Consider the following 27,506-nt stretch of genomic DNA (forward strand, 5'->3'; position numbering starts at 1 on the left):
CCTTTGGGAGGAAGAGCAGGATGACTGGGGATGGGGTGATTTGCTTCTGCATTGAGTACTGGACTCCACTGCCCCCTCTCTGTGCTATTACTGTGCTGTGTTTTTTCTTTTATCTCCAAAAATGGGGGTTTTGGGGAGCAGAAAAAATGGATTTGGGTTGCGTTGGGCCTCCTTAGCCACCCCTACTGTAAAGTTGTGCATTCACATACAAACATACAGAGGGAGAGAGAGTAATAGTATTGTGAGCCGAATCACTAATGTGCCACTGTGCACGTTCAGCATGGGTTATAGAGAATGCACATAATCTGTCCATGAAGAAACACTTGTGCACATTTCACATACAGTCTTGAACAAACCTTAAAACTAGATTGTGCACTGGAGATAAAAACCAAGGGTGTGTCTCTTGGAGAAATGTACAAGATTCCAGTATTCTTTGAGTGAGGCGGGACTCTGAAATCACAAGGGCATCGTTAAAAGGCTCATGACCTGTTCTCAAGAGGCTCTGGCCTTTATATTTTAAGAAGCCGTGAGTAAGAATGCTAATCAGGAAAAGTCACAGAATGGACTGCACGCTGAAGGATGTCTTTTTTCTTTTACTTAAAACAGAACCATTCAGTAAATGAGTTGGTCAAGCCGTGTGTGGCAGAGCAGCTGCAATCGCCCTCTGCGGCTGCTTGGATAGAAAGCTGTAATACATTTCTTCAAAACTTGGTTTTGATCCAGTGGCCTTCTTACCATCTAATGTACAGTCTAGCCAAAGAGCGTTTAAAGAGTGTCTGCAGGAACTACTGGTCAGACAGGATAGGGAAACCATGAAGGCTGAACGAGCTACACGCAAGTAATTTGCTCTCCAAATCAGCAGATGCAGACATAACCTTACTATGTGATTAATGCATAATTAAGCTCATAATTAATCCTAGGCAAATCTAGCTGTGGCTCCAGCCACACGTGAGTGTTCCCAGGGTGGCATTATTATAGGCATTCTTTCTTAAGTAGCTTTATAAATCTACACATTGTGCACTGGTCCTTATGTGGTTTATCCTACAGATACACAGTTAAGCTTTTGGTTGACCAAGCAAGTCTGGGACCAGTGGAAAGTTTCAAAGAGCTGCTAAGCTGTCTTGAAGAATATGAGAACGACTGGTACATTGGATTGGTGTCTGAAGAAAAGTGGCAGCAAGCTGTTTTACGAGAGAAGCCATATCTTTTTTCCTTGGGGCATGACCCTAATATGGTAAGTGGTTTTTCTATTTTTCATGCATGAATTTTGCTGCAAGGCACAAGAATGTTGCTTTAAAAAAAAAAAAAGAGTGTTAATTAAAAACAGTTCAAAAGAACTTTTTAGACCCAATCAAGGTGCTTGAATTAGATGTAGTTATTGGACAACGAATCCTTTAATTGAATCCAAAACTATGATTCAGCTGTTGTAACTGGCTTGGGGGCATGAAACAACCAATTTCTTTACTCAGTTAATAACCTTGTAAGGTATTTTATGGCCTTGGATTGTATCCAAGGATGTTCCTCTGCTTCTGAAGGGCACTTTGACACAGCAGATGTTTCCATCTGTGGAGTGGGTAGGGACATGCTCATTGTTAGGAATGTAGGACCATGTCATTACCGAGGAGGCAGGCTTAGTCGTTGTTTGAGGACCATCCCTGCCTCCGGGTCTGGCCCTGACCAGAAGGATACTGGAATCAGCAAGGGAAACCCACATGACCTGAAAGTGTTGCTGTGCAACGCCAGGTCAATGATGAATAAGACCACTGCCATCCACGACCTGATTGTGGATGGAGAACATGACCTGGCATGTGTGACAGAGAGTTGGTTAGATGAAGCAGATGAGCTTGTCCTTGCCGCTGCTTGTCCACCAGGTTTCTCTTACACACAGCAACCCAGGTCATGTGGGAGGGGGGGGGTTGCAGTGATTTTTAGGAAGTCACTAGTTTGCACCAGGCGTCCTATTGGGAAGACCCAGTTTTCTGAGTGCATGTTGTGGAAGATGGGCAATAGGGACAGTACAGAATTCCTTTTGGTGTACCGACCTCCCTGCTGCACCAAGGATTCCCTGCCTGAGCTGCTTCAGGTCGTGGTGAATGTACTCCTGGAGACACCTAATTTGGTTGTCCTACCTAGGGGATTTTAACATCCATGCCGACACGAACTTACAAGGGGCTGATTGGGACATCGTGGAAAACATGGCCTCCATGGGGCTGTCCCTAAATAAGTTTGGTCCACCTCATAGCTGCAGACATGCCTTAGACCTGGTGTTCACCTCTATGGATGTTGGTGATCTGACACTAAGTAAAAGCGAAACAAAAGAAGTGCCATAGTCAGATCACTTCCTGGTGCAACTGGACTCCTCCGTGACCCCCTCTGCAGGGAGGTGGGACTGATTTGGATGGTCTGCCCCCGGCACTTAATGGATCCAAATGGCTTCCAGAGAGTGGTAGGGGATGTTTTATCCCATGTTGATGGCCTTTCAACTGATTCTCTGGTCACCCACTGGAATGCAGAGTTAACCAGGGCTATTGACTGTCTGGCTCCGAAGTGCCCTCTAATTGCTCCATGGTTTTCCCTGGAGCTGAGGGTGATGAAACAATTGTTGAGATTGCTAGAGTGCCAGTGGCAGAAAACTCATTCTGAATCGGACTGGACATGGGTTAGAGCTCAATGTTGAGCCTACCAAATGGCGACGGCGAAGAGGACCTTCTTCACTGCCACTATTGCAACTGCAGAAAACAGCAGCAGGAGACTCTTTCAGGTGGTTCGCAATCTATCGGAACCACCTTTGTCACCAGGGCCTGGTAGGGACCCCAAGATCTCCTGCAATGCTTTTGCAAAGTTTTTTGCAGATAAAGTCACTCAGATTTGGAAGGAGGTAGACTCCACTGTGGGAGCAGGGCTGGGGCAGGAGAGTGCTGGAGTCCTGTCTAGTTATGTTATATGGGATCAATTCCAATCTGTTACTTCCGAGGATGTGAGCAGGCTGCTTGGACAAGTGAAACCAACCACCTGTCTCCTTGATCCTTGCCCATCCTGGCTAATAAAAGTGAGCCAGGAAGGGCTGGGCGATGGGCTATGTGGGGTGGTGAATGCTTCCCTCTGCGAGGGAGCCTTCCCAGACCCGCTGAAAGAGGCGGTCATTAAACCGCTTCTTTAAAAAACATCTTTCGACTCAGCCAATATGGCCAACTATTGCCCAGTTTCAAATCTTCCATTCTTGGGCAAGGTGATTGAGCGGGTGGTTGCTGAACAATTCCAAGCATGCCTGGAGGATGCAGACCATTTGGATCCCTTCCAATCAGGATTCAGGCCTCACCATGGGATTGAAACTGCCTTGGTCGCACTGGTCGATGATCTCCAGCGGGCTAGGGACAAAGGTGAGAGCTGTTTCCTAGTTCTGCTGGATCTCTCAGCAGTCTTTGATACCATCAACCATAACATCCTTCTGGACTGTCTAGAGGGGCTGGGAGCTGGGGGCACTGTTATACAGTGGTTCTTCTTTCTCCTGGGCCATGTCCAGAAAGTGGGGTTGGGGAATGAGTGTTCAGACCCCTGGGCTCTCACTTGTGGGGTACCTCAGGGTTCCGTCCTCTCCCCCATGCTTTTCAACATCTACATGAAGCTGCTGGGAGAGATCATCAGGGAGTTTGGGCTGGGGGTTCATCAGTATGCAGATGATACCCAGCTCTACCTTTCTTTTAAATCAGAGCCAGTGAAGGCAGAGAAGGTCCTGTGTGAGTACCTGGAGGCGGTTGGAGGATGGATGGTGGCTAATAGAGTGAGGTTGAATCCTGACAAGACAGAAGTACTGTTTTGGAGGGGCAGCGGGTGTTTGGGACTCCCTGGTCCTGAATGGGGTAACTGTGCCTCCGAAGGACCAGGTGCACAGTCTAGGAGTCATTTTGGACTGGCAGCTGTCCATGGAGGCACAGGTCAATTCTGTGTCCAGGGCAGCTGTTTATCAGCTCCATCTGGTACGCAGGCTGAGACCCTACCTGCCCGCAGACTGTCTTGCCAGAGTGGTGCATGTTCTAGTTATCTCTCGCTTGGACTACTGCAATGCGCTCTACGTGGGGCTACCTTTGAAGGTGACTCGGAAACTGCAACTAATCCAGAATGCGGAAGCTAGACTGGTGACTGGGAGCGGCCGCAGAGACCACATAACACTGGTCTTGAAAGACCTACATTGGCTCCCAGTACGTTTCTGAGCACAATTCAAAGTGTTGGGTCTCTTGAAAGCCCTAAACAGCCTCGGCCCAGTATACCTGAAGGAGCGTCTCCACCCCTATGTTCAGCCCGGACACAGAGATTCAGCAGCGAGGGCCTTCTGGCGGTTCCCTCACTACGAGAAGTGAGGTTACAGGGAACCAGGCAGAGGGCCTTCTCGGTAGTGGCGCCGTCCCATCAGATGTCAAGGAAATAAGCAACTCTTCTACTTTTAAAAGACATCTGAAAACAGCCCTGTTTAGGGAAGATTTTAATGTTTAATGCTATATTGTGTTTTTAATATTCAATTGGGAGCTGCCCAGAGTGGCTGGGGAAACCCAGCCAGATGGGCGGGGTGTAAATAATTTATGATGATGATGATGATGGTTAGATGCTTTATACAGAGTTTGGTCTGCCTAGCTCAGTAGTGTGTACACCGACTGGAAGTGGCTCTCCAGGCTTTGACACGGGACATTCCCAACACTACCTGGAGATCTTGGGGTTTGAACGAGCGGCCTTCTGCATGCAAAACAGATGCTCTACTATTGAGCTATGGTCTTCACTCTGCAACCCCGTCACCATCTCCCACACTACTTTGAAGTGACCCCCACCCTAAACTCTAGAATATTTGAGTGAAAAACTACCTTCCTCCCCATTCCAACGACAAGCCTCTGATGGATCAGAGTCTGCTGTCAGCAATATACAAGAGCGCTAATTTTCCACATACAGTGGACGCTCGGGTTGTGAATGTGATCCGTGTGGGAGGTACATTCGCAACCCGCAGCGCCGCGTCTGCGCACACACAGGTTGCGATTCTGCGCATGCGCAAAGCGCAATTTAGTGTTTTTTGCGCATGTGTGAGCGCTGAAACCCAGAAGTAACCTGTTCCGGTACTTCCGGGTTCAGGGTGGTGCGCAACCCGAAGCATCTGTAACCCAAGGTATGACTGTATGTGCCTTGTCTTTCAGGGAGTTTATACCAGCAGAGTCCTCACCCTTCAGGAATTCCTAGTGCAAGTAGGGAAACTGAACAGCGAAGCTGTTAGAGGGCAGTGGGCAAACCTTTCTTGGGAGCTGCTCTACGCCACCAACGACGACGAGGAACGCTACAGTATCCAAGCTCATCCTGTTCTCCTGAGGAACCTGACCATACAAGCAGCAGATCCTCCCCTGGGCTACCCAGTTTATTCCTGCGAACCTCTCCATGTACCTTTGCTCTAGAACTTGACCCTTGGCCCTTTGGTTTCCTAAAGAAAAACTGCATTAATTTTCTTGACTCTTGCAGCAAGGAAAACTTAAGTTGCCAAAGATGTCGGTGGCAGCAGAAGAGGCCGGGTTTTTTGGCAGGAATATTATGAACGTGTCTCTTTCAGCCCCAGTGATGTCTGAACCTCTGATCCTTGTTGGGCTGATGGAGGGAGATGCTGGGAGAAGACTTAAAAGCAGGCAATAAGCTCATAGATTTATTCTGGGAGGTTGTTGTTTTTTTAAATGAAAAAACAGTAACTTGACAGGTGACTTGCATTAGAAGGCAGGTCACAGCTTACATATTTTGAAACCACAAGTTAGTACAAAAATGTACATAGGATGAAAGCTTTCCCCCCGATTTTGAAAGACCACGCTTGGATTTTATCACTTGTTTATATTGTATAGCTTTATTTGCATTGACAAAGTGATAGTTGAAGAAACACTCAATAATACATCTGTTCAGCCTGCAGCGAGTTCTTTTCAAATATAGCAAGTCGCATACTCTTTACTTTGGTGCAAACAGTCTCATGGTGCAATAAGCTTGGCAAGTGGAAAAGCTTGCTCTGCTAATGTGCCCACCTCTAGATAACACTGAAATCACTGGGACCAAAATTCCTATAAGCAAGGAGAGGTTTGAAACCCAAGTTTTCACCTGTACCCTGCAAGGTGAAAAAACAAATCTCATGTAATATTTCCTGCCTCAGAGTGCTTTAGAATGACTGCTGTAGAACATGGAAATGAACATCTGGATTTCGGGGGGGGGGGTAGAAAAGGCTTCCCGACCTTGTTTTGCTTCGTTTTAGCGTTAGTTTGAATTGTCCTTTAACTTTCAGTATCTTCCCATCCTGCTCTTCCACTTACATTTTGGCATGAGACTTACTAGGTGTCCCATTTAAGCCAAAGCACAAAGGAGGATTCAAAGGCAACCCAAACCACCCGCCCCCTTTCATGCAATCTCTCTCCTCCCCCTTCCTTCCTGCACACCCACAGAAAGGAGCTCTGAGATTTCTGCTTCTAATTAACAGCAGCTTGCCGCGTTGTTTGAACGGCTAGCCTTGATGATGAAACGCAGAAAGAAGGCAGCTTCAATGTGTAAGCTTGTGAACCTTTGTTTTTGTTAACTACAGTAGTGCCCCGCAAGACGAAATTAATCCGTTCCGCGAGTCTCTTCGTCTTGCGGTTTTTTCGTCTTGCGACGCACGGCTATTAACGGCTTAGCGGCTATTAACGGCTTAGCGGCTTTAAGAAAAAGGAAACAAACTCGCAAGAACTCGCAAGACATTTCGTCTTGCGAAGCAAGCCCATAGGGAAATTCGTCTTGCGGAATGACTCAAAAAACGGAAAACCCTTTCGTCTAGCGAGTTTTTCGTCTTGCGAGGCATTCGTCTTGCGGGGCACCACTGTATAATCAAGTTTTTACTAACTATAATCAAGCCATGTTTAAGGTTCATTTGAATTAATCTTTTTAATTTGAAGCAGCTTCGGATCTCGTCGCCACACGGGAGAAAGCCAGGCTAAAAGTCAACATGAGATCTAACTGCTGCCAAAGTACTTTTCTTTATAAATGTAAATATAGCGAAAACCACTTTAAGAACACAGCACTGCCTTAGTAGCATTCAGTAAGAGAATGGAGGTGGTAGATAAAAGCTTGGTCCTTTTTGTGTACCTGCAGGTCCCACTATCCAAACGCTTGTTATGCAAAAATTCATCCAAAAACGAGGAATTAGTACCCAAACATCGTTATACACACTGCAGATTCAGATATCCAAACAGCCAGACCTGTTTAAACAAATAAGCAGCCTTAAACGAGGCTTACTTATTTGTGTTTTGCTGGTAGATAGCAGCCATTTCACCAGAACAAGGCAGGAAGGGGGATTGGACAACTATAGAGAGCTTCCCCCCCTTCCTTGTTTGCCTTTTGCAAGCTTTCAGAGGGTTTTCCAGTGCCCCCCCCAATCATTTTGAGGTGAAAATTCCATGGTCAGGAACACATTAGAAATTTCCCCATAGGAATCAATGGAAATGGCTGACTTTATGCAAGCGCTCGCCTAACAAACGTTTTCCTGAGAGTGCATTGTTTGGAGAGAGACACCTGCATATATTAAGATTCTTTTTTTGTATCCTGAGGTCTTGAAACGAAGCAAGATGCAAAAACAGTAAATGAGTCACTAAAGGCATTAAGGCAGGGCCTGAGATACTGGGATGGGGTGTAGATTTGAATGGTCCCCCTAGCATACAGCAGAAGATAGCACCATGAAAGGCCAGGTAGTAAAGGTTTTTGGTGGCTAACCACACTACAGTATCAACAAGCATTATAAAATCATTTTTTATTCAAGAGACTATAGCGGAACAGGTATGGGTTACGTATTATAACGCCATTCCTTATCCTCAAAAAAGAATGTGTACTTAAAGCAGGGGTTCTTCCTCCTCCTTATGCTGGTATTAGTGAAAAGGAGAATGTAATGCTCCTTTAAGAAGATTTTTTGTAGTAGGAAATATCAGCGTCCTGCAATGAACAAAAAGCACAACTTAGTCCAGACTGCTCTTAATTTCATTTATACTTAAGTATACCCGAAGGAGAGGCCCTGTATACCTGAAGAAGCATCTCCACCCCCATTGTTCAGCGCGGACACTGAGGTCCACTTCCGAGGGCCTTCTGGTGGTTCCCTGGCTGCAAGAAGTGAGGTTACAGGGAACCAGGCAGAGGGCATTCTCAGCAGTGGTGCTCACCCCGTGGAATACCCTCCCATCAGATGTCAAGGAGATAAATATACAGCTTTTATAAGCTGGTCTCTGAGCGTAATAAATTATCTATCTACAGCTTTTAGAAGACACCTGAAGACAGCCCTGCATAGGGAAGTTTTAATGTTTGATTAAATATTTAAAATGTTATTATGCTTTTATATTTGTTGGAAGCCGCCCAGAGTGCCTGGGGCAACCCCAATTGGGTGGGTTACAGAGAACAAAAACATTTTTTAACACTCCTCCAACTGGGCTGTAGGAAAGAGGACCACTTTCACTGCCTAATAGCTTTAATGCATCATAGGATTAAGAGAGCATAATTTGAGGAAGGATCCAAAGAGTTGGGCCAGAGCTTTTGCCACCACCTGCCCCTCCCCTCTTCCTCCCCCTACAGCTTTAGAAAATACACTCTGGGAACCTGGATGAATATTGCAAAGGCAGAGATGTGAGAGGATGCCTTTTGTTCTGATCCTGCTTCTTCCACCTCTTCTGGCAAACAGCATGAAACCGGATCCTGCTTATTTCTCATTTTAAAACCCTCCAATAAAAACAGGCTGATCTGAACACTTTGGCCCATATAGAGGATGAACACAAGCAGCCCACAAAGTGGGTTGAGACAATGCATTGCAAGGGGGCAAATGAAGACGGGGTCATACGCCACTCAGCCTTCAAAGCTCTTCAACACACATTTTTTTCTGGCTGAATAGGCTAGAGCAGAGTTTCCCAATCTTGGGTATCTCCAGCTGTTGCTCGACTACAAGTCCCATCATCTTTAGGCCAGGGATGAAGTCCCATCATCCCTAGTGGCCAGGGGTCATGGGACTTGTAGTCCGAAAACAGCAGGAGACCCAAGTTTGCGAAACCCTGGGCTAGAGTGAAAACAGAACATAAGAACAGCTCTTGCTTGAAGGACGTACCTCTCCTCTCTTGAAATTCTCAATTCGCTTCTTCCCTAGACGATTCAACAACCACCATGCCCAGGTAGGTGTGTATTGCCAGAGGTAACAGACTGCCAGGTATGGATGGTCGCTGATCCAGGCTTCCTTTATATCGTTAGCCATGCTGATCAGTGTTAGTCGCACGCAACGGCTGGTTTCCATTTTGTGAGACTGATCCCCAACGTTTGCATTTGCCTGGATGGGAGAGCAGGGGGTTAGGGAAGAGAGTAAGCTGGAGAGGGAGCATGCGATCTCCCGAGGATCACAGAGTGGTTTGCCGCATAGGATCTTTCTTTTTTAATTATTTGCCGTATTTTTTGCTCTATAAGACGCACCAGACCATAAGATGCATCTAGTTTTTGGAGGAGGAATCTGAATCCCACAAGCCAGAACAGCAAGAGGGATCGCTGCGCAGTGAAAGCAGCAATCCCTCTTGCTGTTCTGGCTTCTGGGATAGCTGCGCAGTCTGCATTCGCTCCATAAGATGCACACACATTTCCCCTTTTTAGGAGGAAAAAAGTGAGTCTTAATAGAGCAAAAAATACGGTATTTGATTTTTCAGATTGCCGTTTTACAATCACATGTACAACATAAAACTTAAAAGCAAGATTCCATAGAATCTCCTGAACATCCCTCCTCCCCTTTGTGGGTCCTATTGTTAGTCATTTCCTCCTGCATCTTATTATAATAATCCAAGTATTTTGCATCTCCATTTTGTCCGAAATTCACCAGTAAACTGCAAGTGTTATTCCAATCCTACTAACCGTTTTAACTGTTTACAGTGGTTTTTAAGATACCACCCTTCATCATAAGATCTCAGGACGGTTCACAAAATAAAATACAGGACAAAAACAAGTAAATAAGTAAAGCAAAACAGCAAAATAATAAGCACCACCTTCCCACAGACAAATTTTAAAAGGTTGTACAGTGGTGCCTCGCAAGACGAAAAGAATCCGTTCCGCGAGTCTCTTCGTCTTGCGGTTTTTTCGTCTTGCGAAGCAAGCCCATTAGCGGATTAGCGCTATTAGGGGCTTAGCGGATTAGCTGATAAGCGGTTTAGCTGATAAGCGGTTTAGCGGCTTAGTGGATCAGCTGATAAGCGGCTTAGCGGATCAGGTGTTAAGCGGCTTAGCGGCTTAGGATCAGCTGATAAGCAGCTTAGCGGCTTGGGAAAAAGGGGGGGAAAGGAAAAAAAAACCGCAGGAACTCGCAAGACATTTTCGTCTTGCGAAGCAAGCCCATAGGAAATTCGTTTTGCGAAGCACCTCCAAAACGGAAAACACTTTCGTCTAGCGGGTTTTCTGTCTTGCGAGGCATTCGTCTTGCGGGGCACCACTGTAATCATAAATTCAGTCACTGCGAGCGATTGGTGCTCCGATGCATTTTAAGAAGATGCAACCTGAAAGTTTCTTGCTTTAAAAAAACCAAAAGTGGATGAGAGGCCAGCCGGAGCAATTTGGATTTACGGGCTATGACTACATAAGAGTTGGGCCTTGCCAGAGGATTACAGAATAGCTAGCAAGACAAAAGAAGATCTGTGCAAGCAGCAGACCAGAGTTGCCTCTGTGAAGGCTACTGTGTTTGGCCTTTCAAAGCCCACTCCTTTAAAAAAAAAAACATAGATGGGACACGAAATTCAGAACCGCACAGAACACCTACAAAAACACAAAACTCGCCCCAGCATTGAGTTGTATTTGGAGACCATCGCATTGGCTAGCCTAAGCTTGTTCTAGACTTGCAAGTTTCCTATATATGTAGGCACCTTGGGGGGGGGATGTCGGGGAGTATTTGGAGACACGATTGCCCTACCCGTGTCCTGAAGTGGTACAGTCTGGGGAGGACTGTACCCTCTACCTGGAAGCTGTCATACAAGATGCTGTGGGTCTTTTAAAAAAAAAAAATATTTTATTTCCATTGTGCTTCCAAGGAGGAGAATATGAAGCCATCTAGAGACTGGAATCCATTCATGAAGAACCTTGTGTGATTTTGTTATTGTTGTTCTGGCTTCGATTAATAAGCGGTGAGTTATTAGCTTATGGAGGAATAACGTTTTAAGGTGCAGTCCTAACCATGTCTGCTCAGACGTTAGTCCTATTCAATTCAATGAGGCTTCTAGGTTAAACTACTTAATAAACTAGCTTTATAAATATTTAGTGACAACTCTAGGTGATATCTAACTGTGCACAGCAGTAATGACCCTTAACTATATTTCTTTGATTTCACAGCCTCTTCTAATCCCAGTTAACACGGTCCTTTAATCATCTCAACCTTTCTTACCTTCGCAATATCTTCAGTGAAGACGTTTTGTATGATCTGTGACTGCACAGGCCCTGGGCAGATGTTAATTATACTTATTCCGGGATAATCAGTGAGCTCAGGTCGGAGAGAGTTGAAGAAGCCCTGAGAAACAACAAGAGCCTGACAGTTAAAAGTACCAGCTTTCTTCCCCTAAGCTCAAACAGGACGGAATCTCTTAGGGATCTCAGATAACCTGCACTGAGATGCACCAAGGGCCATAGTTCAGTGGCAAAGCATCTTCTGTGCATGTAAAAAGGTAAAGGGACCCCTGACCATTAGGTCCAGTAGTGGCCGACTTGGGTTGCGGCGCTCATCTTGCTTTACTGGCTGAGGGAGCCAGCGTACAGCTTCCGGGTCATGTGGCCAGCATGACTAAGCTGCTTCTGGAGAACCAGAGCAGTGCATGGAAATGCTGTTTACCTTCCCGCCGGAGCGGTACCTATTTATCTACTTGCACTTTGATGTGCTTTCGAACAGGAGCAGGAACTCAGCAACGGAAGCTCACCCCATCACAGGGATCGGCAAGTCCTTTTTTTTCTTTTCAAAAGATATTTATTAAAGTTTTTTAAAATATAACAATGAAAAAAATAAAAAAAAACAAAACACAACATAAAAACAGTTAAAAAACAAATAATTTTCCATAACATATCTTCCTTACGCTTATTTCCCCAGACCCCCTCATACCGCCCTTCTTTGTATTCCACTTCAATTTGTTAGTTCAGCAAATCCTTACCATTAAACTTTTACCCATTTATAAACCTTTTTTTTTCGTATCTCCTAAAGCATTACAGCTGGAAACCCCTTAGTTTCTATCCAACATCCTGGGGGATCGGCAAGTCCTAGGCTTAACCCACAGCGCCACCGTGTCCCTTCTGTGCATGTAGAAGGTCTCACAATTAATCCCCAACATCTTTGGACGTAGGGCTGGGAGAGAACCCCTGTGTGAAACTTTGGAGATCCCTTGCTGGCCGGGGTGGACAGTACTAGGTTGGTATAAGTCAGCTCCCTGTGTTCCTTACAAACCACGGTTGTCTCATCTATCACAGACTGGGGCAGGGCGGTGAAATGTTCACAGGGGAACAGTTAGGGCCAGAGGCACCAGCTTGCGAAGGTGATTGTGGGGTGGGGACCACCTCTCCTGGTATGTCCCACAGAGGACCTTACGGTCTTCAAACAAAAACATCTTGGAGGTCCCAGGCCACAGGGAGGTTAGGCTGGCTTCAACCAGAGCCAGGACTTTTTTGGCCGTGGCCCCGATCTGGTGGAACGCTCTATCACAAGAGACTAGGGCCCTGCAGGACTTGACATCTTTAGGCAGCGCCTGCAAGACAGAGCTGTTCCACCAGGCCTTTGGCCAAGGCACAGTCTGACCCCCTCCTTTGGTAATCCTCACCAGAACTCTAACCCAATGGTTGCCACTAATTTGATTTTGAATTGATTTTAGAATGAATTGATTTTAGAATGCTGTGTTACTTTTATTGTGGTTAGCCACTCTGAGCCCGGCTTCAGCTGGGGAGGGTGGGATATATCTAAAAAATTTTTATTATTATTATTATTATGTTGCACGCATGAGCATCACACTTCCCTCCCTATGCTGGGAAGAAGCTTCCTGGGCTTGGGGAAGGAGGTACCAGGGGAACATTTAGGGAACTAGCCTAGTTCACTGACCGCATGCCACTGGGGAAGGGGGACCAAGTCTGTGAGAGAGTCATTTGCCAAAGGCCACCTAGTGAGTCCATGGCAAAGGCAAGAGTCTCCGATACAAGCCATGAGCAGTCGAAGGCCGGAAGAGAACCCTTACCTGCAGGGCGTGTTTGCTGGCGCAATAGCCGGTGGCCAAGGGAGCTCCCATGATGCCCATCACGCTGCTGATGGTGACAATCTTCCCCTGTTTCCTCTGTATCATGTGGTCCAGGACGTATTTCGTTAGGGAGATGGTGCCAATGTAGTTGAGCTCCATGATAGCCTTGTAGACATCGACGGACGTGTCTACATAGAGGGAGCGCTGGGAACGGCCGCCGTTGTTCACCAAGACGTCGATCTTTGGGAACAAGAGGGGAAAAGCATTTGCAAGGATACAGGGTGGGGAAACCCCCGAAACTTGATTTTTCTGTGGGGAATTCCCCTTTCAAAAGACAGGGACCAATTGCAAAGTTGCAAATTTTTCAGCTTTGTTTTACTAAGTAAAAGGAAAATAAGCATGCTGAATTAGGTAATCCTAGGGGTTGTCCTGAAGACTTATTTATTGAGCATTCATTCTGATTTATTTGTGCAAAGCTTGCATGAAGGTTAGGATGTATCTGCACTTAACTGAACATTTGTTCTGGTTTTTTTGCAGGGAGGTAAAACAGCAATGAGCATCTTCACTTTCCTAACTACAAAAGTTACTTTCTTTTTTCCACAAGGCATCAGAGTGCTTTAAGGTACACTGCTTGCAAATTCTGATATATAAAAACAGCGGTACCTCGGGTTACAAACACTTCAGGCTACAGACTCCGCTAACCTGAAAGTAGTACCTCGGGTTAAGAACTTTACCTCAGGATAAGAACAGAAATCGCACTGCGGTGGTGTGGCAGCAGCGGGAGGCCCCATTAGCTAAAGCGGTAGCTCAGGTTAAGAACGGACCTCCAGAACGAAATAAGTTTGTAACCAGAGGTACCACTGTACAGGATATAAATACTTTTATTATTTTTAAACTGAACTCAGGATCCCAACTGCATGACTAGTTCCATGTGCCAAAAGGGGCTTTGGGTTCGAGTTTCTAGAACAGCAGCCCCCTCATGCTGCTTATGACAGCTTTTAAAACCAATTTTGGATATCTCATAAAGAGCTGGCTTTTCATGCGCCAGCTTAAAGAATGCTAAACTGCTCCACACTTTATAACAAATGACCTTTGACGCCCATTTCCTGCCCCTTTGCAAACTGCGGCCAAGGCAGGTGCGCCTGAAATTCCTCCCTCTCCCTAAGCAATCCACTGAGGAAAGTCTGACTTACCTTTCCAAAATGCTTCAGGACAGTTTTTGTCGCCGCTTCGTGGGCACTCCTGTCAGTCAAGTCAAGTGGCACAATGAGGATATCCTTGTCAGTGAGACTGCTGATCTCTAAATGTGTGGTGTTTTTTTTAAGCCGAGGAGAGGAAAGAAGGAAGAAGAGGAGCCGTTTAGAAACAGTGGTAAACAATCCTTCCTCTTCTGTTTCATTAGCCCCACAGATCTTGGGAAGCAAGAGGCGCTCACATGGCCTGTGTTGCACAGAATCACTATGCAGATTGCACATGACAGGTCATGCTAACATTGGGAGCGGCCTTAAATTATTGGTCAGACCAGCTCTGCACTGTCCAAATGATGACCAGGACAGAAAGGCGTGTTAAATTTTCCAGCTTTCAAATTCCAAAAAGCCGTAACATGACTTGGGAATGCAAAGGATACGCTGGTTAAATTAATATACTTTAGTATATTGGTTTAGTTTTCTGCAGGAAAGGAGTCCTTGGGTGTTTAGTATTAAAGTCCCCCCCCCCAAATCTTAAAACACCATATTTTTTGCTCCATAAGACGCCCTTTTTCCCTCCTAAAAAGTAAGGGGAAATGTGTGTGCGTCTTATGGAGCGAATGCAGGGGGGGAGGCAGGGAGGAAAAGCCCCCAAGAGCTGCACACAAGCTCCACGCGGCTCTTGCGGGCTTTTCCCCAGGAGGGAGAAGGGACTGTCTTGGCTTCTTTAGCCACGCGCAGCCCCTCTGGCCGAAAAATACAATAATCAGCTTTCAAAGGTTTCTCAATTTATTTCTATACTGAACTGTATGCAGCTATTTTCAGGGTTTGCAAACGGGTTGGCGGGCACATGAAGGAACCCTTTGATCAGCTCTGCATTTTTTTTAATGCTCTACATTGCTGCAAGGCCAGCCTCCCCCTCCCCACCCACAGAGAAAAAATGACTATAAACTGCCTAGTTAATGGATAATCATGAAGGCTAATGCAGGGACCTCATATTTTTGCAAGCAAAATGACCCCTGTGACGTTCAAATGCTGTCTATCCTTTTGACCTGATCTCTCCTTTCCATCGGTTACACACTGGAATCCAGGAGCCCTGGACAACACCTAATAGGACTTGTTAATGATTAAATCTCTAAATGTTCTCCATAAGCAAAATTGGCATGGACCTTGTTTCCTTCATTTGTTGAGCAAATATGACGTGGGCTGTGCTTGGTTTGCAAAAGCGGCTCTGGCACTGCAAGACTACAACCTTTGCCACAGATAAACTGCCCATCACTGTGACCTTGGAAACAATAACCCCGTTTTGTGGCAAGATGCCACTGTTAGAAGTAGCTGACAACCTCTCCCCCACTTGGCAATGCTTTAATAATGGGAGAAGGTGGGTGGGAGGAACAAAGGGTGTGTTGCATCAGCAGAACAACTAGGCAACATCGCTGCTTAGCTCAAGGTCAACAAGGGTTCAATGGATGGAACATTTAAACCATTTGGTTGCCAGTTAAAAGAGCGGTTAAACCATCATTCTGGGTTCAAGTACAGTAAGCCCCCAGCTTACTCAGGGGTAACGGTTTGTGCCTAAAACCAAAATTGCATAGAGTCAAAACACATTGGGTGCAATGAGAGATGGGGTTGCTGAAGGCCTTTTTTCCTGCATGCCCACCCTATTTCTGCCCCCTTTTTATTTTATTGCCAAGCGCATAAAGCTGAATGCACACACGTTAAATGTGCGTAAGTTGCAGGCTTGCTGTATTGACCCCCCCCAAAAAAAAATTATGTTTCAGGGGAGAAGTGGGATGAGAATGCCCCCCAAATTTTGGATTAATATTCAGGGGCAGGCAAATCCTAAGAATTTTCAAGGGGAGACCTTATCTGCGCTGGCCGCCAGTTTGCTTCCAGGCACAATTCAACATGCTTGCGTTTGTGTTTAAAACCCTCACCGAGTGCTATTTTTATAGAAAAAGAGGTGTTGGAATTCACAATGAATGCCTCCTTCATCGGCTGCAATGGCACCCACCTGAGACATGACGGAACTGAGCTCTGGCATGTTTTGGCTGGGAAAAAAGCCCTGCACCTAACCAATTAGGTCCTAAATATCTGGACGTGGAAGCAATCTTCCATCCCCACCAACCTTGGGCGTTAAGATGGGCAAAGCGGGGTTCTCCTGGTGCTTTTATCATGCACAGGCGTACAGGAAACGGTGGCCCAGGGCAGGGGTGAGAAAGCCCGTGGGCCAACTTTGACATAACAGCTTATGATGATGCTTGATTGGCAGGTGCGTTGGAAGGGACCCAATGGATCACCTAGAGCAACCCTCTGCCATGCATAAAATACGGTTTCCCACCTGCAGCGGGGGATTGCAGGCACAGATATTCTAAACGCAAAATAAAAGACAAGCTTTCAAGATAACGAAATCCTACCAATGCACTTCTTTTTCACTCTCTCCAGCTCGTTCTCCCTTCTCGCCGAGAGCGCAAGTGGCGAGCCGATCTTTGCCAGCTGGTAAGCCATCTCCTCGCCGATTCCACTGGAGGCTCCCGTCACCCAGACAACTTTCCCAGGCAGCTCCTTTTCTGTCGGAAGGAAGGAATGCAGTAATTTAGAGGGGTGTCTTTTCATCAGGGCAACTTTGGTTAGTGAATTTTTGTGTGCATGCCCCCACCCCTATACAGTCATACCTCGGGTTACAGATGCTTCAGGTTGCATTTTTGCGGGTTGTGGACCGCCAAAACCCAGAAGTACTTACTTCCGGGTTTCGGCAGTCGCGCATGCGCAGAAGCGCCAGATCGCAACCCACGCATGTGCAGACATGCCGCTGTGGATTGCAAACATGCATCCTGCACGGATCATGTTCGCAACCCGAGCGTCCACTGTATATAAATGGGGGTGGGTGCATACACACAAAAATTCACTATATATATATATATATATACACACACACACATACATACATACACACACACACACACTCGTCCCAGTATACCTAAAGGAGAATCTCTACCCACATTGTTCAACCCGGATACTGAGGTCCTCCTCTGAGGGCCTTCTGGTGGTTCCCTCACTGAGAGAAGTGAGGTTACAGGGAACCAGGAAGAGGGCCTTCTCAGTGGTGGCATCCGTGCTGTAGAACGCCCTCCCATCAGATGTCAAGGAAATAAACAGCTACCCGACTTTTAGAAGACATCAGCCCTGCTTAGGGAAGTTTTTAATGTTTAATGTTGTATTGCGTTTTTTAATGTTCTGTTGAAAGCCTCCCAGAGTGGCTGGGAAATCCAGTCAGATGGGCAGGGTAGAAATAAATTGTTATTGTTATTGTTTAAAAATAATATCAACACATTACAGCAACATATTAAAGAAATAAAATGCAAATAATACAATTAAATGAAAAAAGAAACACACACACACACACACGAAGATACAAATTTAGATCATTGCACTCACTATCCCTAGGAAGAATACTAATAAATATTGAGGTTGGAAGGTAGCAACACAGAATCATAGATTTGTAGAGTTGGAAGGGACCCCAAGGGTCATCTAGTCCAACCCCTTGCAATGCAGGAATTTCAGCTAAAAGCATCCAGGACAGATGACCATCCAACCTCTGCTTAAAAACCTCCACGGAAGGAGAGTCCGCCACCTCCAGTGGGAGTCTGTTCCACTGCCAAACACCTCTTACTGTCAGAAAGTCCTTCCTCGTGTTTAGTTGGAATCTCTTTCCTTGTAACTTGAATCGGTTGATTCAGGTACAGGCTGGTTTTTTCGGCAGGCGGCAAGTGTTTGTTTTTGCTAAGGCAGTTTTGTTCTTTAGGGCAAACTCCCTAGACTGGTTTAGGAAAAACAACAAGGAGTCTTGTGACTTAACAGATTTATGATATAAATCAGTTTCCATGGGCTATTGTCTACTACTTCATCTAGACCAGGGGTAGCCAGTGTGGACTCCCAACTCCTACCAGCCTCATCCAGCAGGGCCAATGGCCAAGGATAATGGGTGTTGTAGTCAAAAGGATGATGGGCTTTGTAGTCAAGCAACACCTGAAGGGCACTATGTCAGTTACCCCCGATCTACACCATAAACGCTTCCACAAGATGTTGCCCATGTGCTGCTGACTTGATGTTGCTGGATGTTATAATCCCTTCAGCCAAACATGGCCACTGGTCAGGGATGATGCAAGTTTTAGCTCAGGAACATCTGACATCACACATGGGCTACCCGTGGTTTAACCTGCAACATTTCATAGAATCATAGAATCATAGAGTTGGAAGAGACCACAAGGGCCATCGAGTCCAACCCCCTGCCAAGCAGGAAACACCAACAGAGCACTCCTGACATATGGTTGTCAAGCCTCTGCTTAAAGACCTCCAAGGAAGGAGACTCCACCACACTCCTTGGCAGCAAATTCCACTGTCGAACAGCTCTTACTGTCAGGAAGTTCTTCCTAATGTTGGGTGGAATCTTCTTTCTTGTAGTTTGGATCCATTGCTCCGTGTCCACTTCTCTGGAGCAGCAGAAAACAACCTTTCTCCCTCCTCTATGTGACATCCTTTTATATATTTGAACATGGCTATCATATCACCACTTAACCTCCTCTTCTCCAGGCTAAACATGCCCAGCTCCCTTAGCTGTTCCTCATAAGGCATCGTTTCCAGGCCTTTGACCATTTTGGTTGCCCTCCTCTGGACACGTTCCAGTTTGTCAGTGTCCTTCTTGAACTGTGGTGCCCAGAACTGGACACAGTTCTTTTAAACGTGCCATAAACTCTTTTTTTCATTAGCAGGCACACACATGCTTTCCAATATGAGCTTTTCATTCTTTATAGGGGGATTTCATTCTTTGGGGAATGCCTTATAATTTATTGTCGAAGTGCTGTTTTTCGTATCGTGGCTTCTTAGCTTCCCTGAGATCCCCAGGAAGCAAGCAGGATATGTTTCATTGATAGATAGCTAGATAAATAGATAGATAGATAAATAAATAAATACATGAATGAATGAATAAGGCGGTTTTGGCCAAGCAAGATCCAGTTTATCTGTAGGCAACGGAAGAAAGTCAACTCCACGCAACATAAACTTCTGTGTTCTTGCACAAATGAAGGTCCCTTGCTGCATCAACAGAAAGAACTCTGTGCTCACCAAATTCTCGGAAATTGCAAGCGACAAGGCAAACAAAGGGATTCCTTGCTAAATCGCTTTCTTCATCCTGGGCTTCTCTTTAGCAACAGATACCGTGTAGGTGTTTTCTCTCTCAGTTGTTTCACATAGGTCTGAAGGCGAACGAAACACCGTTTGCACAGTCATGGACTGCACTCCAGAGACAAGGAGTCGGTCCACATTTCCCTCACTTACACATACACACACACACACACACACACACACACACAAATCCCACTGCTTGTGACCTAAACCCTTAACCCTGAAGACTATACAGTGGTACCTCAGGTTACATACGCTTCAGGTTACAGACTCCGCTAACCCAGAAATAGTGCTTCAGGTTAAGAACTTTGCTTCAGGATGAGAACAGAAATTGGGCTCCCGCGGCACGGCAGCAGCTGGAGGCCCCATTAGCTAAAGTGGTGCTTCAGGTTAAGAACAGTTTCAGGTTAAGTATGGACCTCTGGAACGAATTAAGTACTTAACCCGAGGTACCACTGTACATGACTGCCTTGAGATATCTTCTAAAGGTTGTATAGTTACTAATCTCCTTGGCTTGGGGGTCACATAACATTTCTCTGATGGAAATATATAGTAGTACAGTGGTGCTTCGGGTTACATACGCTTCAGGTTAAGAACTTCGCTTCAGGATGAGAACAGAAATTGTGCTCCAGCGGCGCAGTGGCAGCGGAAGGCCCCATTAGCTAAAGTGGTGCTTCAGGTTAAGAACAGTTTCAGGTTAAGTATGGACCTCCGGAACGAATTAAGTACTTAACCTGAGGTACCACTGTAGAACTCATCCCCTTCTGGTATAAAAGGACATTTTGAGGGGTTTTTTACATGGAGGAAGCACTTTTTTTTTTAAGAGCAATATAGCCTGTGAGGTTCACAGAATCGTAGAGTTGGAAGCGACTCCGAGGGTCATCTAGTCCACCCCCCCCAATGCAGAAATCTCAGCAAAATTGTGTCCGTCTGAGATCATTTGCAGGAGTGCTGTTGTTGGTTGTTCCCCAAGCTGATGAGGCTTATTTTGCAACAAGAAACAGGGTCTTTAGTGTCATGTCGAACATCCTGCCAATGGAGATTCAGAGACACCTTCTGTGCCAACTTTTAAATGCCTGCTGAAAATGTTTCTATTCTGCCAGGTCCATGAAGGCAGTGAATACTACATCCTTCTGCAATGGTTAATAGATGTTTGGTTTTTTTACTGTTTAATGGCATTTTTATTGCGCAGTTTTATGTTGCTATTGCTGTAAACCGCTTCGATTTTTTTAAAAAATGAGGCAGCAGTATACAAATATTTTTTATAAATAAATAAATAGAACATGCACTCTTTTTAGTTTATGTAAAGAGCAGCTGCAGGAGGGGATTGTAGGGAGTTCGAAGGAGAAACATAGTTCTCTCTCCCTGCACGGGAAGCTTCCATTGCCACCAAAGGGATAGTCCCTGGAAAGAGGCAATGGCAGCTGGGAGAGAAAGGGTTAATTCTTGCCCCTCACTCCCCTGCCTGGGCTGCTGTTTACAAAACAAATGCTGTGATTATGTGATATCCTCATTGGCTTTTGGGCAATTAAGATTAGATGCAATTGTATTTGCACAAAGGCCCTTGACACCCAGCGGAGAAATCTCAAGGTGGAAGAGATGTATTCAGGATACCTTTGAGGGTATCTGATGGCCTATTCTGGTGTTTGGGGTGTTAGGAAAAGGCTAGTACCTCTGGTGGAGGACATATCAAGATCTTTTGGGGTATTTTGTCCACCTTTGGTCCCTCTCTTGCACTCAGGTCTCACCTGTGGCTCCCAGAAGCTGTCAGAATGTGACAGCGGCCACACCCTGGGAATGACTCTGACTGGCTGGCTAAACCAGGTGAGGGTAGCCGATGGGCTTCGTTGTTGTTTAGTCGTTTAGTCGTGTCCGACTCTTCGTGACCCCCTGGACCAGAGCATGCCAGGCACTCCTGTCTTCCACTGCCTCTCGCAGTTTGGTCAAACTCATGCTGGTAGCTTCGAGAACACTGTCCCACCATCTCGCCCTCTGTCGTCCCCTTCTCCTTGTGCCCTCCATCTTTCCCAATATCAGGGACTTTCCCAGGGAGTCTTCTCGTCTCATGAGGTGGCTAAAGTCTTGGAGCCTCAGCTTCAGGATCTGTCCTTCCAGTGAGCACTCAGGGCTGATTTCCTTAAGAATGGATAGGTTTGATCTTCTTGCAGTCCATGGGACTCTCAAGAGTCTCCTCCAGCACCAGAATTCAAAAGCATCAATTCTTCGGCAATCAGCCTTCTTTATGGTCCAGCTCTCACTTCACCCAACTGCAATTGCCTATCACCTTTGCTGGAAAGTATTAGTGAAACTGATACACGGCCAATGTAAGCCTGATGTACAGATCTGACAGTTAAAATGCAACTGCATTTCGTGACTATTTTGGCAAGAGGATGGGGGTCTAGCCCTGACATTAGGTGGCCCAGCCCTCTGTGGTATTGTTCCCCCAGAAGGCCGCAATCTCCTTCTGTCTACAATTTACAATCCAACCGTCATAAAGGCAAGCATGCTGCAACTGCTTTTTAAAAGCAAAGAACTCAACAGCCAGCCAGCCATAAGGAGGCTGTTTCTACAATTGCTCCGTCTGGTTCAGCACAGATAAGAACAGAGTCCAGAACATCTGGAGGGTGAAAGATTGGGGGAGGCTGGGTTAGACAAATCAGAGGGACATTGTTGGCTATGGGTTACAAGAGCCAATGTAGAAGGAACGTACCCAAGTAACAGATACCAAGACAACACATTCTCCCCTCTGAATGAGGGGCATTTGACTAGATACAAAAAGGCTTTTGATCCAATAGAGACACCCACAAACAAAATGGAAGGTTGGGGTTTTTTTTTTGCTGATTTCCCTATTCTCCGGCATTTTCCCACCCCGCATCAGTTGCAGATGTCAGGAAAGCTACCACCAGGGCCAAGCAGATGCCAGCAAGGTTAATGAATAGAGTCAAGGAAGCTGGTAGAGGCAAGGAACACAAATTGCTGCAGAAATGGCAGCGGATACTAAGGGAGGCAATAAATAAATTTGAGGAGCACCACTAAACAAACACATTTAATGCATTAGGAAACCAGCTAGGCAGTTGGATCTTTGGACCAAAAGGGAGTTAGAAGGAGACTTCAGAGAACCTGAATGAATTACCGTATTGGCCTGAATAGAAGCTGCACTTTTTTTTTCCAAATTCCAACTATGAAAAGTTAAAGTGCGGCTTAAATTCGCGACCTTACAAAAATTGGCTTGGAGTTACAATTCTACCAACCGCAGCAATTTTCAGCCTGTAACCCAATTTTAAGGGAGCGGCTTATATTCGGGTATTGTCTTTTTTAATTTTTTTCCCCTTGAATTTTAAAGGTGTGGCTTATTTGCAGGCGCGGCTTATATTCGGGCCAATGTGGTATTTGCATCTGTCTTCACAGTGAGAGATGTAGGGCAGATCCCTTACCTAAGCTAACTTTCTCAAGAAGAGAGCCTAAGGGACAGAGGCAAAAGGTGATGACGGGAAATGACGTTCTAGGCCTTATTGAGAAATTAAAAGGGAACAAATCATCCACGGAAGGAGTTCTTAACTCAAATGCGGAACTGCTGATTTTCCAGCAAAAAAAGTTGTAACTTGTCCCTAAGATCAGATTCACACTTGCAGCTGTACTTGTGTGTACAGTTCTGATCACCATACCTCCAAAAGGATATTGTAGTGTTGGAAAAGCAAAGAGCAACCAAAATAAACTGAGGGGTGTAGCAACCTCCGCCAGTTTACAGCAGCATGTGTGAACAGAATCCCAGATCAGATGGCCTTTGGGCTGATTCGGCAAGGTTCTGTCTTATGCCTTTAGCACCAGGCCCTGCAAAATTCCTGCTGGCACCCTATGTGAGTGAGGTCTAATAGCCAGAGTTGGGATTTCCGCTCTGAAAATCTGCGTAAGTGGGCATAAATGCATATATAAATCAGCACACGCAGATCTGTGGGCCTGTACCCAACTCTGCCAAGTGACTAGGAATGCCCCTGCCTGGAGAAGATGCAATTTCCTAGCTGCATTCAGCTTGGAGGGTTCTGAGTTGTGCAAGATGGTAGCAGAATTTTCCAGCACGGAAGCAGCTGCCAAGAAACACACATGCAAGCATTTGTCCTTCACAGATGTTTGCAAATTGTCTGGCATACGCTGTTCCTTTGGCTCCAACAATCACTTTTTGTGTTTCCAGATTTCCCCCCTTAGGCTGAAATCCTAACCCCATTTGCCTTTGAGTCAGTCGCATTCAATGCAATAGGACTTACTTTTGAGTATGTTTTTCAATAACGTTAAAACGCACACAATAGCAATATAATATTTTACCTTTTCTTTTTACCTATTTAACCCTCCTGGAAAGGAACGGGTTATTATCCCTTAAATGTACATACAACCATTTGATTAACGGTCCATAAAAACGTGCTTTCTCCATATACATTTTTCTTTCCAGTACTGGAGTGTAGATTGCTTTTTCGTAGGGGTTGTGACTAAAATAGTAACCACAAGCCAGATTCAACTACTCATTTCCGTTAGCAGAAAACAGAACAAGGACTCCCACTAGGGCAACATGGCTTTTCCCCTCTCCTCCCCCTGCATGCCCTCCTACCTCCCCCAAATCTGCTCTGGAGGATCGGGGAAAACCCCCCAAGTAGCTGGGGGAGGAAAGGGGAGATTGTTCCATCAGGCAAGCAGAATAGCTTGCGTTGAGAAAGCAATCTCCTTGCAGTGTTTCTCAAACTTGGGTCCCCAGTTTTTGCTGGACTCCAATTCCCATCATCCTTAGCTAGCAGTACCAGTGGTCAGGGATTACCGTATTTTTCGCTCTATAAGACGCACCAGACCACAAGACGCACCTAGTTTTTGGAGGAGGAAAACAAGAAAAAAAATTCTGAATCTCAGAAGCCAGAACAGCAAGAGGGATCGCTGCACAGTGAAAGCAGCAATCCCTCTTGCTGTTCTGGCTTCTGGGATAGCTGCGCAGCCTGCATTCGCTCCATAAGACGCACACACATGTCCCCTTACGTTTTAGGAGGGAAAAAGTGAGTCTTATAGAGCAAAAAATACGGTATGTGAGTTGTAGCCAACAACAGCTGAGGACCCAAGTTTGAGAAAGGCTGCTAGGGCTACGCTGAATTCTACCCCAAGTCCAGGAATGGAGGACAGTAGTTATTCAGGGTTAGCCATCACCCGAATTTTGGACATTTCTCTTTCACTGCTGGACTCTTTCTTTTTAAATCCATGTTGTTGGATACAGTGGTACCTCTAGTTAAGAACTTAATTCGTTCCGGAGGTCCGTTCTTAACCTGAAACTGTTCTTAACCTGAAGCACCACTTTAGCTAATGGGGCCTCCCGCTGCCACCGCCACGTGATTTCTGTTCTTATCCTGAAGCAAAGATCTTAACCCGAGGTACTATTTCTGGGTTAGCAGAGTCTGTAACCTGAAGCGACTGTAACCCAAGGTACCACTGTACAGTTGACAAATTGCGCCAGAGCTGGGGAACCAATGGCCCTCCAGATATTAAGGTAAAGATAAAGGGACCCCTGACTATTAGGTCCAGTCGTGTCCGACTCTGGGGTTGCAGCGCTCATCTCGCTTTATTGGCCGAGGGAGCTTCCTGGTCATGTGGCCAGCATGACTAAGCCGCTTCTGGCAAACCAGAGCAGCGCATGGAAACACCGTTTACCTTCCCGCCGGAGGGTACCTATTTATCTATTTGCACTTTGACGTGCTTTCGAACTGCTAGGGTGGCAGGAGCAGGGACTGAGCAATGGGAGCTCACCCTGTTGCGGGGATTCGAACCGCCAACCTTCTGATCAGCAAGTCCTAGGCTCTGTGGTTTAACCCACAGCACCACGCTACAATTCCCATTGTTCCTGACCACTGGCTATGTGGGTTGGGGCTGATGGGAATTGGAGTTCAGCAACATCCGGGTGACACCAAGTTCCCCTACCCCTGGACTACATGGTGGAAGCAGCTACTCTGTTGCGGAATGGTTTGTTTTGTTTTTAAGATACACACGTATACACACAGGATGAACGCACAAAGCCTTCTCATTTAGGACAGTGGGGCTTAATTCTGAGGAAGCCATGTATTGAATCAGGCTATGGGGTGGTTTGATTTCACAGAAACACACTTCACCACTCACATAGCTCAGCCAGTAGAGCATGAGACTCTTAATCTCAGGGTTGTGGGTTTGAGCCTTGCTTTGGGCAATAAGATACCTGCATCTCAGGGGGTTGGACTAGATGACCCCATTAGGACCAAATTTACCCTCATGGTCCCTTCCAACTCTGTGATTCACCTGACAGCAAGCTAAAACCCACAGGCCCATCCCAAAACTTGATCTCACACTATGAAACCAAACCCTTTCCAGTCCTGTAGCTGCACCAATTGTTTCATCTGTTGCTGGTTGCTGTGCGGAAAAGACTTGCTACCTCAGCCCAAGTTAGGCAAGATTGCAGGTTGCCCAGATTTTTTTTAAAGCAGCAAATGCAGCGACTGACAAAGGGTGACTTGGAAAGTGTTAGCGGATGTGTGCATAAAGGCATTTCCCTTCAGGGGCAAATCAAAATATAAAATATTTGCCGAATGTGAATAGATATCTTTTCAAAATCAAGTGCCACTGGGAGTTGTTTCTTCTTGTTTTCCAAGGTGTTTCTTATTTTTTTTAAAAAAAAAAATTCCGTGTGGCACAAACAAATTTTTATTCTGACAGTGTTGCCCAGAGTCTTAATTAGTCCTTAGTTGCTAAACCACAGTTCCTCTATCATAGCCATTAGGCTTTGTTGCAGTTGCTTTCCAGCTGAAAGGCCACACCCATGTTGCCTACAGCATAGGCTTAATCTCAAAAAAATGTGCCTAGAAAATTGCTGTAGGCAAGCCAGCCTTTGCCAAATTCGTTCCCGATTGTACCTCCCACCAGCCCCAGGTAGTAGGGTTTATACCAAGCTGCTGAAAGTTGGTAAGTTTGCAAACCAAAACCTGCTCCACTCCCTCGCCTACAAGGGAGCAACACTTCTGGGCAATTGCACATACGGATGCTCACAGGGCACGCATACACGTGAACTTGTGAATCTGTGCTTTGCTACCCAGAGCTTAAAAACAGGTGTATTTGGAGAGCTTCCCTGCAGAGAGCCGCTGCAAGTGGGCGCAGACTGAGGAAGCCATCCTGGTGCGGTGCGCTCCAGATGTTGCCCAACTCCAGCGCGCAAAATCGCTACCCATTGATCATTCTGACCCAGGCCATCCAGGAGGGCACCACGTTGACTACCCCTGACTCCGAGCAGGGCAGCTCTCTGCGTTCAGGGATGGAGAAGTGTTTGGACACGTCCTGCCACGTCCCACACGGAGAGGGGAAGCGAAGAAGGCGAAAGAGGAGGAGGAGCGCAAACGCGCGCTCCGGGGAGAGAACCAGAGCGCCGCGGGCCCGGCGCGCCGCTTACCCGGCTTCTTGCCCCACCATTCCGCCGCCAGCACGGTGAGGTCGCTGTCAGCTCGGAGCCAGATGGCGAGCTGGACGATCAGGTAGATCAGGAGGCCGGCCGCCGCCAGGGCGCAAACGAGGCCCCAGCACACCATGGCGAGAAAGAGCGTGCGACAGGCAGCCGCCGCCGCCGCCCTTAAGAGGCAGAGGGGACGGGGCCAGGCGAGGAGGGCCGCCCTTCTCTGCCAGCAGGGAGTGGCCGGGGCTCCGAAGAGGCCCCATACAGGGCTGAGCCGTCCCCGGAGGGGTGGAGTTGCCGCGCGCGGTTCTCTCCAAGAAAGTGGCTACCGCCCCCTCCGTTGCGCGCGGCATTCTGTGCAGAGGCTGGAGGCGTGGAAGGTTTCCAACTGCCCAGGGAAGGAGCCCGGCTTGGCCTGTTCCTGTGGCTTTCACAACATAGAATCATAGACTTGGAAGGGTC

General features: G+C 46.4%; 2 protein-coding genes across 8 annotated transcripts in view; one reads left to right on the plus strand and one right to left on the minus strand.

Annotated features, from left to right (window-relative positions):
• The window catches only part of PCNX4 (pecanex 4), a 26,704-nt gene extending 20,779 nt beyond the window's left edge, over positions 1-5,925 (plus strand). For all 7 annotated transcript variants that reach the window (XM_082216728.1, XM_082216729.1, XM_082216730.1 and 4 more), the window contains 2 exons: positions 1,048-1,234; positions 5,178-5,925. In XM_082216728.1, coding sequence (XP_082072854.1) covers positions 1,048-1,234; positions 5,178-5,429 — 439 coding nt within the window. In that variant the 3' untranslated portion in view covers positions 5,430-5,925. The remainder of the gene's footprint in view (positions 1-1,047; positions 1,235-5,177) is intronic.
• On the minus strand, positions 5,845-27,221 carry DHRS7 (dehydrogenase/reductase 7). Its single transcript, XM_082219304.1, has 7 exons — positions 27,045-27,221; positions 16,840-16,992; positions 14,429-14,535; positions 13,236-13,475; positions 11,414-11,536; positions 9,116-9,331; positions 5,845-7,962 (listed from the first exon to the last, which is right to left on the minus strand). Exons 1-7 carry the CDS (start codon positions 27,178-27,180, stop codon positions 7,927-7,929), a joined length of 1,011 nt encoding a protein of 336 aa, XP_082075430.1. The 5' UTR covers positions 27,181-27,221; the 3' UTR covers positions 5,845-7,926.
• Positions 27,222-27,506: the final 285 nt, after the last annotated feature.

Source organism: Podarcis vaucheri (assembly GCF_965113315.1).
Source record: "Podarcis vaucheri genome assembly, chromosome: 1".
NCBI lineage: Eukaryota > Metazoa > Chordata > Lepidosauria > Squamata > Lacertidae > Podarcis > Podarcis vaucheri.

Coding starts and splice junctions, on each gene's coding strand:
- DHRS7 (XM_082219304.1), bottom strand. CDS start 27,180: ATGGTGTGCTGGGGCCTCGTTTGCGCCCTGGCGGCGGCCGGCCTCCTG. Junction 16,993..27,044: donor ATGGTGGGGCAAGAAGCCGG/GTAAGCGGCGCG, acceptor TCCTTCCGACAG/AAAAGGAGCTGCCTGGGAAA. Junction 11,537..13,235: donor CCAGCAAACACGCCCTGCAG/GTAAGGGTTCTC, acceptor GTTGTTTCTCAG/GGCTTCTTCAACTCTCTCCG.